The sequence below is a fragment of the Electrona antarctica genome (genome assembly GCF_951216825.1).
Source record: "Electrona antarctica genome assembly, contig: scaffold_25, whole genome shotgun sequence".
NCBI classification, from domain to species: domain Eukaryota; kingdom Metazoa; phylum Chordata; class Actinopteri; order Myctophiformes; family Myctophidae; genus Electrona; species Electrona antarctica.
This window is the reverse complement of record NW_027637034.1, coordinates 9,391,722-9,406,161: the sequence shown is the minus strand read 5'-3', so window position 1 is coordinate 9,406,161 and position 14,440 is coordinate 9,391,722. Positions and strand designations below refer to the sequence as shown.

The 14,440-nt window shown below is 42.3% G+C and overlaps 2 protein-coding genes across 2 annotated transcripts; one reads left to right on the top strand and one right to left on the bottom strand.

Annotated features, from left to right (window-relative positions):
* Positions 1–831: 831 nt before the first annotated feature.
* LOC306919296 (piggyBac transposable element-derived protein 4-like) lies at positions 832–2,828 on the bottom strand. Its single transcript, XM_079532100.1, has 2 exons — positions 2,766–2,828; positions 832–2,563 (listed from the first exon to the last, which is right to left on the bottom strand). The coding sequence occupies exon 2, from the start codon at positions 2,430–2,432 to the stop codon at positions 996–998; it is 1,437 nt and encodes a 478-aa protein (XP_079388226.1). The 5' UTR covers positions 2,433–2,563; positions 2,766–2,828; the 3' UTR covers positions 832–995.
* Positions 2,829–8,423: 5,595 nt separating this feature from the next.
* Positions 8,424–10,024, top strand: LOC306919328 (uncharacterized protein). The gene is made up of 4 exons (XM_079532127.1): positions 8,424–8,484; positions 8,658–8,879; positions 8,971–9,536; positions 9,660–10,024. The coding sequence occupies exons 1-4, from the start codon at positions 8,443–8,445 to the stop codon at positions 9,934–9,936; spliced, it is 1,107 nt and encodes a 368-aa protein (XP_079388253.1). The 5' UTR covers positions 8,424–8,442; the 3' UTR covers positions 9,937–10,024.
* Positions 10,025–14,440: the final 4,416 nt, after the last annotated feature.

The window sequence follows — 14,440 nt, the reverse complement described above, 5'->3', positions numbered from 1 at the left end:
CGTGGATTAGAGTTTTTGCATCGTCCAGTGACAAATAGGCTCTGATTCGTGCAATATTTCTAAGATGAAAAAAGGCAATCTTGGTAACATGATTAATGTGTGAATTAAAATTCAATTCAGAATCAATAATGACCCCCAAGTTCTTTACTGTACTGTTACTTTCTACAGTCAGGTTGCCAAGTCTGCTTATTATCGATTCTTTGATGACCAAGACATGAAATAGCTCAAATGAAACATCAAGGACTTTACTTTACCCAGAAAGAAAAAAAGAATAAGTGTCTTCTAGGCAGTTGCATACACCTTGGTTTGAGAAAAGAACACAGCCACTTTTGAATTATCTCTCCACCATGAATTTATTTTTCAGAGAGAAATACTGTAAGTAATACTGTTGTTTACAGACAGAGTATACATCGAAGTGTTGTTGTCGTCGACTAAAACTAAGACGAAAAATGTTCGTCGACTACCTTTTTTCACTGACGAAAACTACATGGAAACTAAATGAAAACTATGCTGTGATGACTAAAACTAGGACTAAATATAATTACAATTTCGTCAAGAAATAAAATGTTAGGAAGGGACTAGTGGACAAGTGATCCAGTATGAGTCACTTACACTTGGTTGCGTGCTGAAAATAGCAGATCTACAAACTCACAACGCGTCGCGATGCAAATATAGATAATATAGAAATAGAAAAATTGAAAATTGATCGGCTATTTTCAGCAAGTGTAAAATCAGCCATTACGACGGCATCAAGGCCCACCAAAATACATTTTAGTCTACTAAATCAACTGTAGATTTAGTCAACTAAACTCACATTCCAGGTGACTAAAACTAACTGAAAAATATAATCAACATTTGCTGCCAAAAACAACACTGATACATGGCCATAATTTTTCAGTACAGCACCTCTTCAAAAACAAAAAAATAAAGACAAGAAACATGACATAAAAAAAATAAACATTACTTCGTCCCTCTGCACAAAGGTGCATGTCACATCATGCATGGGGTAGTTCTTGTTCCGTGTGGTACCGGATGTGACATGCACCTTTGTGCAGAGGGACGAAGCACACCACACACTGAAAACTGGTCTCACGGCGTGGCCCCCCCTCTCTGTGTTGGCTACACATCCTGCATCGTTTGCCAGGGTTTTTCTTCTTTTGAGTAGGGGGAAGCTTTTCCAGGACATGGAGTGTTGGCAGGGGTGCAATGTTGGCCGTTAGCCTGACCCTTGGGTTCCTGTGAGGTGCTCTCCGGGTCTCTCGTTTGGGTGTAGACCACTTCAGGATGACAGAATGTATGAAGCTCTTCATGTCTCCACAGGCACCTTCAGGATTCTGAATACGGTACAGGACAAAGGCATTGTACATGCTAATCTGGAAGAGGTACATGAGGAACTTTGTTGTCCACTTCGATGTTTTCCTGGTCCAGGGATAGTAGGTGATGTGCCGATCCAACCTATCCACCCCGTTCATCCATTGATTGTAGTCTACCGCCGACTGAGGCTTTTCATACACGTACTGGGTCCCACCTTTCTGCCACTTCAGCACATTGACCACAGTGTCCTGGTGGAAGGTCGACACCATCCTCACCACCTTGCTATCCCTCCAAGCAACAGACATCACTTTGCCGGTGGTCATGGCAATTCTGTCGTTGGCTTTCAGGGTGGAAAGGCTGGCCTCCTGGATCTCTGGGGGTGGGCCTCTGTTACTCCGAATGGTCCCACAGCTATGCGTCTTCAGTTGCAGGAGGTGCTCACACAAGGACACGCTGTTATAAAAATTGTCCATGTATAACACATGACCCTTCCCTGCCAAGTCTCCAAGCAGAGCAGTGACGGTGTCCATCAAGGAGTGGCACTTTCCAATGTACGGCTGTAAGTTGTGGCAGTACGCTGTAGAAGAATCAGCTAGAATATACGATTTTATGCCATACCTAACCGGTTTCAGTGGATTGTAAACCCGGAAGGAAAGGCGGCCTTTCCATAGCAACGTCCCTTCATCGATGGCTATGTTCTGACCCGGCTCAAACATCTCTCGCCATCTCTTCACCAGGTAGTCCAGGATGGGACGGATCTTGAATATCCGGTCCTCTTTATCCTCCAGGCGATCTCTGTAGTGGAGGAACTTCAGGATGAGTTTGAACCGGTTCCGACCCATTACCTTACCGAAGTACGGCGTTGCCAGTGCTTCGTCGGTTGACCAGTAGTCAGTCAGCTCTGGTTTGTGTATGAGCCCGGTCAAGAAGACTAGACCGAAAAAGTCTTTGAGCTCCTTGAGGTCAACATCCTTCCACGCCTTGATCCTGGATTGACGCATTGGTGGCATCGCTGCAATGCTCCGTGCTGCATACATATTAGTCTGGTTCACCATCACAGTCAGCAACTCATCGGTGAGGAACAGTTCCAAAAAGTCGGAAGGCTCTACAGACTGCATGGCCGCTGCCTGGCTGCAAGGTCCTGATGTTCCAGTGAATGGAAATGACTGGGGCTGCCAACCACTTGCATCCAGATGACGCCACTCTGGCTCAACACGTGAAGGCTGGACATGCCATGGTTTGCCTCGACCTGAAAAAATAGAAATATATAATTACTTACAATAAACATCAGCGCTAGAGGGAAGTGGCCCGAACTTCTAGTACATACACAATACATACTTTGTGAATTGGAGAGGGAAATGCTGTTGCCCCCGCAACCAGACTACGGATAAGCGGTTGAAGATGGATGGACATTGTGTGTGTAAGTGTGATATACAGAAAAATAAACGTACCCCTGCCTGTGCTGCCAACAGCGGCCTCTGGATCAGTGGGCTGGCGAGGTGCAGGCCTTCCTCTTCCCCGACCTAGAATTATAAAGAAATACATCATTATTTACCATAAACACTCAATATTTACATATACAATACAATAAATGCATTTTATTTGTGTGAAGAAATGTAATGTTACTTCTGCCTGCTCTGCCAACAGCAGCATCAGGTGGTTGTGGGGTTGCTTCCCTTGCCCTCTTAGCTGAAAACACAGTACAATATATATTTATTATTTAGATAATATAGGATGTGCACACCCAGCTTGAATGACATGCTTGAATGACATGCTAAACCCCTTATACCTAAACTTCTTTGCCTTTTTTTAACTATTTTTGAATAGTTCAAATAGCCAATCTACAAGCTCACAATACAATATATCAATGTAAATAGAGCCCACAGTCTCAGTTGCCATTTAGTTATGAAATTACATAACTATAGGTTACCTTCCAAGTCAAATGGATCACCACCATCGCTGGGCTGGACACATGCAGACCTCTTCCGACCTGAAAATGCATATACATAATTACTTATTACCACACACACACACACACACACACACACACACACACACACACACACACACACACACACACACACACACACACACACACACACACACACACACACACACACACACAAGCCCTGAAGATGCACTTTTACACGCAGCTGTAACGTTTGGAGCTACACCATTGGGCCCAGGTTTGGCCTCGTCGCCAGCACCTCCTCCTCCTCCTCCACCACCACCACCACCACCACCACCACCACCACGGCGGCGTCTCGGGACCTTTCCTCGCCCGGCTGGAAAGGCTGGAGTTAGACCACTGGGCCTAGGTTTGGACTCGTCGCTATCATCATCATCACCTCCTCCTCCTCCACCACCACCACAACCACCGCGGCGGCGTCTCGGGACCTTTCCTCGCCCGGCTGGAATTGGAAAGGCTGGAGCTACACCACTGGGCCCAGGTTTGGACTCGTCGCTATCATCATCACCTCCTCCTCCTCCACCACCACCACCGCGACGGCTCGGGACCTTTCCACGCCCCGCAGGACCGTACGATGCACGCTTACGAGCAGACATGACACGCTCAAACTCAGACAAAACAAAGTAACAAACTACAGATACAGATCTCTCGCTCTCTCTAAAACACGTCTTCACTCTTCACTTCAATACTACCTACTCCCACAAATCGGTGAGGAAATTACACGTCTTTATATATGGCACTGTTTGTTTTGATTGGTTTTCCTTTGATTTTTAGGCGTTGTTTAGGCGATCGGGCGCTTGTTTTGCATTACGGGGAAGCTAGACCTCCGGAGCTATAAACACATACAGTTGTTGTTTTCTTTTCTTTTGATGTGATGATGTGATGATGTCTTGTGTGCAAACATATAGCTTTGATCAGTGTTTTTCCTATCGCTCGTTGGCTTGGGACCTGGGGTCAGAGTGACACAAAACAAATAAATGGAGAGATAAAGTTGTCGATGTTTGTTTTGGTGATCGTGGAATGTGTGGTATTGATTACCGGAGAGGCGGCCACCCTTAGATCTCCATATATGGAGCTGACCTGTTCTGACATTCCATATGTTGATCTGACCTCAGCAAACCCTGTACACTCAAGACACGCTCCATATATGGACATACCTCATCAAACCCTGTACACTAAAGACACTGCCTCCGCTGCCACCCTTAGATCTCCATATATGGAGCTGACCTATTCTGACATTCCATATGTTGATCTGACCTCATACAATCCTGTACACTCAAGACACGCTCCATATATGACCAGCACAGAATTAATTCCATATGTTGATCTACCCCGAGATCTGCCGTCACCCAGGTGGAAGCGTGCAAAGGGCGAGGTAATTTCTCGCCCTCAGGGTGTCTTACTGGTTATAGTTGTGGTGTTGGCTCTGACACCCACTGGAGTTAACTAGTGTTAACTATCTTTATTGTTACTGTCCTTGAATTGCCCTTTTGTAATGCTGTATTGGTTTTCACAAACACTTTTGGTGCAACGTAACCCATTTTGGACTGAGGGGGAGGCACACTTAGTTTAGACTAGTCATTGGTTAGACATAAGGTTGGTGAGGGGTGCGTTAAGACGACCGGATTAAGGTTGGTGAGGGGTGCGTTAAGGGTTGGGAGAGGGTTAAGGTTAGGTTTAGGTGTGCTGCCCCGTGGGAGGTTAGGGCTAGGTTTCTGGTTTAAGGACTTCAGTGTTTTGTACCATATGTATGAGTACAGAACCAATAATGTTTGCTTTCGCCATCTTTGTTGAAGAAGAGTCTGGGCAATTAAGATTTAGTCTTACTAGAGGTACTACAAGTTTCTCAATCTTATATTTAGATTTAGTCTGGCTTAATCTAGTCACCTCTGAGGTAGGTTTCTGGAGGTCAGTGATTAAAGTGTGATTACCTTTCAGGGGATTGAGTCCACCCATCAAGCCCATTAGTGTCAACCTCAGACCATCAGGTCATGGTCTGATTTTGAATCTAAATGGCTTTGTGTTTCTGCTATTGTCCTGGCTCTGCTCTAATTGAGGGCAATTTAGAGGTTTAGGATTCAATGGTTTGTTTACTACCCTGTTCCCTGTAATGAATTGGTATTGTTTAAGCCTTGTGGAAATGTGGTGTTTAATTTTAAAATCCACTGCTTCTCTGCATATCTTCTTTTCCCCTCTGTCCAGGTTTGGACAGAGGGGACGTATTATTTATAAATAAGGACTCAGTGTAGTTTTCTGTTGGACTGTGAACCATTGCTGTGAATTTACATTTTTGGTGTGATTTGTACAGTTATGGGTGCATGGTTTAATACATGCACCCATGTTCTGAGAGTTACGGTATTTAACCCTAAAATATTGTCGGATGAAAAGCCGTCTGGCACCCCAAACTACAACATTTAAACGGCAATACAATACAATATCAAGGATCACTTTACTTAATCATGCAGTCACTATTGTAAAATGCATTCAAACAATATATTGAATATATCACCTCTGTATCACGAGTGTACAGGGTTTGATGAGGGCCCATGTAGGGCCGGGCCTTCATTTGCGCAGCTACATTAATAACTTTGGGGCAGGCCCGTCTAGAGTTTAAATGTGACCCCACGCGATATAGAGACTGCCATCGCGGGGGTGGCAACTGTTCAGGACAGCTGAAAAACTATTTTATTTTTCCTTTTTTATTTTTCTGTCTAAAATGATCTGAAGCTATATTATTATTCATGTAATGTTAGCGCAGGTCTGAAATAGATGTCAGAGCTTAACTCGGCATGTAAACATGACATAATTGTATTAATGTTTAAGTGTAATGATTTTATTGACCGGATTATCCGTAGTCCTCCAGCCGTTAGCTTAAATGTGCTAATATTATAAGCTAACTGCATTACTAAAGCCAATGTATTGCGGTAAATGCGGCATGTCCGCGGTAAATTACTTATAAAAGTGAGTCGCGTTATATTTACCTTAAATACCAGCCAAAGTACATTCCAAATAAACAATTATTTGCCACGTTATGTTGTTATATCAGTTTAATTAATAAAAAACATTACGTTTCTTCTTCGTTGGTATAAGGGGAAATGTTGAAACACTTCCGCATTTCTTCTTCTTTGTTTTTGTGAAATGTTGAGTGACGGCCTGAGATTGGCTAATTCCGTATGACGCAGGCGCCTGTGATTGGCTCTGGCTGTGTTTTACTTCCTTATTGTTCCTTATTTCAGCGACAGAAACAGCTGCCTGTGTGTGTGGCGTTTAATGAACATGGAAGCAGAAAACGAAAAGAACACGATGGACCCTGCTGCTAGACGCGATTTTATCGCTAAAATAATTTGTACTCTACTTAACATGTTGAGGGCAGAAGGTTTGAGACCAAGCCATCAACTAGAATTGGACAAGGAGCTCGAGGAGTTTTTAGATATGGATGACGGTGATGTTGGAAGTCTGACAGAGGAAGATGACTCGGACGAAGAATCCAGTTTGCCAGGTGATATCGACGATGTTCGTGTATTTGAAAATGATGACACAGACTGTAACATTGTCACAGTGGAGGAAAATATCCACGAGGAGACATTAGCCAACGAGGTTGTCCATCCTATTAGAGACAATGAACTCAATAAAATCCGAAACTTCATGTGTAGATGCACAAAGCGCCGGGCAGATAAAGAGAACGATTCCGCACAGTCGTGTATGCTAAAGTTGGATCCATTAGATGTATATGACAGACGTCAGCAGATATCCATGTTGGCGGCAGACATGAGAGACATGCTGATTATGGGACATTATGATACTCACATAAGAACAACAGAGATGACTAGTAACAACAAAAAAACGCCAACCAAACGGAAGGCTCCATGGACAGAATACATCGTCAATGACATAAAAATCTGCAGGACAACGTACATGTTTATGCATTGGTAAGCTTGTAGATTTGCTATAGCTAATTTCATGTAGCCTATATGATATTTCATTGTATATTAATTACAATTATATTCTGATTCTACATACATTACATTATACATTAGACTACATACATTCATCATACATGCATGATGACCACATACATTTTAAATGTTAAATGTTTTCATTCTAGCTTGGCAGAGAAAACACTCATTGCTATCCACAAGCAGTTCAGAGACTATGGATTTGTGCCACGCTCTGTGAAGAAACCTCGACAGAAGCGCTATCTGCAGCCAAATGACATTCAGCGGGTCATATCCTTCATAAGAGGTATTGTAAACAAGTGTAATGCTTTATGGTGTCGTCCACAATAACAGTCTTTGTATTGAGTTGCGCTTGAAATGTACTGTAATTTTCCAATCTGTTAATAAATACTTCAATCAATCAGGTTATGCTGCAGAGTATGCTGTGGTTTTGCCAGGGCGCCAAGCAAACCAGAAAAACTTTTCTGGAGAAGTCCTCTCCTCTAGTACCACCAGGGCAGAAGTTTGGCGTAAATACCAGGAGACATCAAAGAAATATGAGCCTGGTAGGTTAAAAAGAAAGCATGTTATGATGTAAACACTAGGGGTGGATGCTATGTGAAAATAAACAAAGTGTGTGTGTGTGTGCGCACCATGACTGTTATGATTTGTTTAGTTTAGTTTAAGTTTATTGTTTTTGTTCGAGCCATTTCTGTTCTGTTACTTTGAGCTGGGTTTTCTTTATACTAATTTTATGCTTGTTGTTCTTTTCCCCCACTGTGGTGAGTGCTGCACTGCTGCTATCCGGACACCAAGGGGAGCCTAGTGGTATATCAGCCGACTGGCCGTGTGGGTGGCGGCGAGTAGGATCTCACTGTAGCCCACGACCAAGGTTAAAGGTTTGCTGTGTTATGAATGCGAGCACCTCTTTTCACGGTGTCGCTCTTGCTCTTTCTTGCATGCTGTGTGCTTCAGTGCGTGTGTGTGCTTAGATATTCTTCCTAGTCGTTTATTTGGGCAAAGGCTAGTTCCCCTACAGGTTAGCTCTCCTATGAACGTTTGGTCGACTGTTTTGCCTGATTGGCTCTGAATGTAGCAGTACATGGTTTTTAAATGTAATGTAATGTAATCTGTCCTTTTTTTCCAGATGCCCGTGTTTTGTCTCTTAGCTCATTCAGATACATCTGGAAGACATTTCTGCCAGACATAAAGTGTACCAAGCCTATGTCAGACTTATGTTGGCAGTGTCAAAAGAACAACTACAAGGTACAGTATGTAAATCATTATGAATGGTCAAAATGATTCAAGATCACAAATATGAATTCTAGGGTCCTTGTGGTTACAGTACTAGTGGAATTGTGATGGAGATAGAAGAGTAATTACATGTGGATAACAATCCACTATGCTTGTGCTGTTTTTTTATTTTCCCTTTTGTACAGGTTTACCGAAGTAACGGTCTGGCAGAGGAAGAGAAACGTGACACACTTAATGTACAGCTTGAGCACTTGTCCCTGGTTAAGGGCGAGCGAGACCTATACAACTGCATGCGCAGAGACTGCAAAGAGATTTGCACAGATCAGGATCTGCATCTGCTGAACGGCCCTGTTCCACCTGCAAGCAGGGACTTCAAGATGCACTATTCCTTTGACTTTGCTCAACAGGTAAACTCAATTAAAAGAAAAAAGATAAAACAGATTTGTCAGTCTGAAAATACAAAAAATAATAACAGCCTAATTTGCTATTTTCTTACAGATCTTGTATCCACATCGCCATCACCAGCCAGGAGAGATATTTTTCAAAACTCCACGCAAGTGTGGAATTTTTGGTATATGCTGTGAAGGGATACCAGAACAGGTCAACTACCTTGTAGATGAAGGCATGACATGTGGCAAAGGGAGCAATTCAGTCATTAGCTATGTACACCACTTCTTCTGTAATTATGGGCTGGGAGAGACGGACGTGGATCTTCACTGTGACAACTGCTGTGGCCAGAATAAAAACAAGTTTGTCTTGTGGTATTGTGCCTGGCGCACGATACACAAACTGCATCATCAACTCGGGCTCCACTTTTTGATTGTAGGTCACACAAAATTTGCTCCTGACTGCTACTTCGGTCAGTTCAAGAAGATCTTCCATAAGTCAGACGCCCACAACCTGGCTGACATCGCTGCAATGGTGAACAACAGCTCAAAGCCCAACATCGCACAGCTGGTTGGAACAGAGGATGGCCGTGTGATGGTGCACTGCTATGACTGGCAGAAATTCCTCCAACCATACTTCCGCCCACTGGAGCACATCAAACAGTACCAGCATTTCCGGTGGGTTTATTTTATATTTAAACATTTGTATGTATTTATTGACACTTTTCAATTATATAAAAACTTGTGTTTCAACCCTATAACAACCACTACTTACATAATTTAATATTTCATCACATGCAGCTTTGATGCCAACAAGCCTGGCATAGTGTTTGCCAAGAAACGACACAACGATGAAGAAGAGGTGAAGTTCCAACTGCTTCGTGACGTCAACGTCCTGCCACCAAAGCATGGATTTCCCACTCTACAACCAGCAGGACTGGACAGAGAGAGGCAGGCCTATCTGTACAAACACATCCGAGAGTATTGTGAGGACTATGCCAAAGACACAACATGTCCTAAGCCACCACCCAGCCCACCATCACGCCCAACAAAGTCAAAGACACCAGCCAGATTGTAATAGGATGTTAATAGGATGTTATACCAGGAATTGTTTGCTGTGTTGTTTGCTGTGTGGATTGTAATGTTTGCTGTGATTTGATTTTTTATTAATTATTCCTGGTGTAATTATTGTATATATTGTGTGTGTATATATATATATATATAAGGTCAATGGCCTGAGTCACGTTATGTATTTCTACCTTAAATACTAGTCTAAGTACATTACAAAAATGTTTATTTAATAAACATTAAGGCCTCTTCATCCTTGCTTGTTTTGTTGGAACAATAGGGCTCACTGTTTTACCGAATATTTGCCGTTGGGATTTCTCAGATTTGTTTGAGAAACGGATATTATTATTATGCTATTATGATTAACGTGAATGAAGCTTTACTTCATCAGAGTTACGCAAACTCCGTTTACTTCATGGGGCCAGTCTGTCTGTTAGTCTGTCAGTCAATGGCGGCTCTTCTACATAACCTTCTTTGTCCCTATTTGAAGGCCTCAAATAGGGACAACCGGAAGTTTACGGAATGCATTGCAGTCTATGGGCTCGTGCAAGTACATGAACCACGTGACCGGGCTGTTTTCTGCCCCCTCAATATCGCAACTCTTCTATAAGATGGCTCTCCGCATCAAGTGCATAATACTTGTTTATTTGGAGTGAACATGACATTGACGAGTAAATAATATTAACACGACTCCCGTCGATAAGTTATTTAGCCTGGACATTTCCGCATTTAGCTGAAAACGGGCTTAGTACTATTCGGCTAGCGGCAGGAGCTAACGGCTAACAGTCCAGGCCAGGCAGATGCAAAGATGCTGTCTACCATTCTGTCAATGTAAGCGTTTGTATAGCTGTTGCAAAAGACACAAAGCTACAGAGCTACAAAGATGAACTGGTTTCAACTTCACCTACACAGATTCAAAGCTACAAATACGCTGTGTATCTTTGTTTTTGTTCCCCTCTATTGAGAACAAAGGGACGTTTAATAAAAACTGTGGTAACTGCATTATGTATTCAACTTTGACTACTATTTGAATCTACCCCAATAACATAATATAGGTGCTAAAACATTGACATTTTCCAGTTACTATAGTTACTTTGTAGATTTTGATAATTATTATAAAACACATTAACCACTTCAACCTTATATGCATTAGTATGAATAGGGTAGTAGTACTTTAACTTAAGTAAATCAATTGGGTAATTTATAGTATAGGCCTACTACTTTTTTGAATTTGACAATTTTATAAAGGCTCATTTCCTTACTATACCCTGACCCAGAATTAATAACTATAGCTTCACTCTTGTTTTCGACTCAATACTGCCCCCGCCTGGGGGGGTAGAGTACCTCATTTTAGCAATGAAGAGGAAACAGCGCCCCCAAATGCCACTGACCGTGGAACTGCATCTTTGAAGACCAAATTCTCAGATTGCTGTATCTCTGCAAGACATTACTCTATAAGCCATATCTCAAAAACTAGTGGGTCAAACTGCACAACCAATATGTCAATTTGAAGCTATGATTCCCTGCTTTCATATGACATGATAAAAACAAAAATGAAAAAAATCCAATGGCAGTCCTTCGATCAAATCTGGTCACAAATGTCAAGGGTGAGACATTGAAGAGGGATGGGGAAGGATCAACATATGGACAGGTATGAACAGGTTCTGACATATATCCATATATGGTGATCTAATGGTTTGAGGTCAGAGGTAGAGTTGCTGGCCAGTATTGATGTGATCTCCATGGGCTTAATTGCGACAGCAGGTCACATTTACTATGACATCAGGAATCTCCATCCCTGATGGCGTCACATGATGTCACGAGACCTGGGCATCATATATAGGGGCTTTCCCATATGTGGGGATTTTGACTATTACACTGAAATAGACTGTCATAGACTTATTTGACAGCACTGTCATTACTGTTGTGTTGGATTTATGTTAATGTGTATTGTCACTGTTTAAACCATCAATACTTGACTCAAACTTGACCTTTCATTCTACTACTAAACCTCTTTGCTGGAAATAGCCAATCTACAACATCACAATGCCTCACAGAGCAATTATATTATGGTACGTTAGAAAATGAACTATTCTATTTTTGAAATAAATAGCCGAAATAGCCAATGTACAACCTCACAATGTGTCGCTGTGAGCTTGCAGATCTGCCATTTTCATTTGTGCTTGTTTTCATGTTTCTCTTGCAAAACAGCAAAAGGAAATTATGCACAAAACACAAAACGCAAAAACGTATGGGCTATAGGAAACAGGTCAATAAAGGTAGGATCCAATGTCTCCCCGCTTGGCACTCAGCATCGAGTTTTGGATTAGGGTAATTAAGGTACAGTAAACATTTAGGCCAAAAGGATTACACAAAAAAAGTCATGGGGACTTGTTTCTTGTTCCTATTTTATCCAGATATTATCATTGTCCTGATTTGTTTTTGCCAAGATTATCGTATAGTGAAAATACATACTATGGTCTGGGTGGTCTTCAGGTTCCTCCTGTTTAATAGAGATGTCTTCAGGTTCCTCCTGTTTAATAGAGATGTCTTCAGGTTCCTCCTGTTTAATAGAGATGTCTTCAGGTTCCTCGTGTTTAATAGAAATATCCTTGGCTGAGTCTGGAGAGTTCATCTTCACCTGCAGTCTGGACTCCACACACTGGTCTGAAATGAAGGAATTGAATAATGACTTTCCTATGAACTTGAACCCTAGTGGAGAATATAACATTAATATCTGCAGAAGGTAAAGGCAATACCTAATCCCAACTCTATTAACCTTACCAAAGAAAATTAAATTGACATTTTAGGGCAGAACTCTTGCTGAACATACGATTGTAAATTGCATCCGCAAGCTACAACTTAGGTTGCCTTCACACCAGAAAGCTTTACTGCGTTTAAAACGAATCCTGCTGCACATTGTCGGAAAGTGTGCTTCGTTTGAAGTCTCATTCGAATCCTAATGCGCATCAAAGAACCGCATTCTACTCCGCCAAAAAAACGGGGGTTTCGCTTCACTTCCAATCACACTTGATTTCGATTCGGTGCAGGTGGGAATGCAATCGCATCAAATAAAGGAAATGAAGCAAACAATGTGGCGGTCTGGCGGATGAATGAGGAGTAAAGTTGGAGACGGAGAAGGGATATTTTACACAGCGATATGTCCCCTTTACCGTGAATAGATGTGATCGAATGAGGAGACCGAAGCCCTTATCGAAATATGGTCAGATAAGCACATTAATCAATTTGCTGAAGGAAACACGTAAAAACACTGCAGTGTACAGAGTATTCTCTCTGTCTGTGCGTAAACATGGAGGGATGTCACTGTGTGCAGGGATCCAAGTGCTGGAGACTTTCTTCATCTTGTTTAAACACATGCTTAAGCATGATCTATAAACTGTATAGCTGACATGTGCATAGTAGCATACACATTTTATATGATGATCGGATAGCCTAATCTCTAGGAGTACAGATTGTATAGGCCTACTAATTAAGGATCATTTTGCGCTCCCGTCTCCATGTGCCTCGGCCATGTTCCCAAAAGAACAGTCAGTGCGTGACGGATGGGCGGGCACACACACACACACACACACACACACACACACACACACACACACACACACACACACACACACACACACACACACACACACACACACACACACACACACACACACACACACACACACACACACACACACACACACACACACACACGTTACCCTCAAGTCCTAACTATTAGAAGCATCATTTTAACACCATAGATTTCACTGACTGCGTAGTTTATGAATTGAACACATTGATAAAGTTCTCTGCTGCGTTTCCAATTGCTGTGGATTGTAGAGAAAAGGCCTCGTGCACAGCTACAAGGACAGGTGCGTCGGAGCCGGTAACCATGCGAACAGGGACGGATTAACCCCCACCAGGGCCCCTGGGCCGGTATATTTTGCAGGGCCCCCATAGCGCCCATGCGCGCAACATTTTCGTGTTTTTCCGTGTTTTTATCATCTTTTTGACCTAAATTTAACAAAATCAATGGCCAATGAAGAGCTCAATGGAGCCCTTTTCAGGGCGTCAAACCTAGTACCGCACGGTCCAATTTCCCCGAAACGTTGTCATCTGAATAAAACTACTGCTCTATAAGTGAAGACAGTGTGTGGGACCCTTTTCTTCTCAATTGCTGTGGATGACAGCGGAAGACATTGTGGCAGACCTAAAGAACAGAAAATATTAAAGAAAGGAAGAGCACATGAAACTTACTGATGTGTGGGTGGTCTTCAGGTTCCTCCTGTTTAATATAAATATCCTTGGCTAAGTCTGGAGAGTTCATTTTTCAGTCTGGACTCCACACACTGGTCTGAAATCAAGTGAATCAGGACTTTAATAAGAATCGTGGGATTATGGGATTCATGTATTACTATTAGTGAAGAAATCATGCTTAACTTAAGTTTACATGCACACGCACACTCAGAAACGCTCAGAAACGCCACTGTCTGTGGTTTTGAACTATTATC

What these genes read in the sequence shown, in the direction of transcription:
- LOC306919296 (XM_079532100.1), bottom strand. Translation starts at nt 2,432, where the DNA reads ATGCAGTCTGTAGAGCCTTCCGACTTTTTGGAACTGTTCCTCACCGAT.
- LOC306919328 (XM_079532127.1), top strand. Translation starts at nt 8,443, where the DNA reads ATGTCAGACTTATGTTGGCAGTGTCAAAAGAACAACTACAAG. An exon ending in CCTTTGACTTTGCTCAACAG is followed by an intron (nt 8,880 to 8,970) that starts GTAAACTCAATT and finishes ATTTTCTTACAG; the next exon opens with ATCTTGTATCCACATCGCCA. An exon ending in AAACAGTACCAGCATTTCCG is followed by an intron (nt 9,537 to 9,659) that starts GTGGGTTTATTT and finishes CATCACATGCAG; the next exon opens with CTTTGATGCCAACAAGCCTG.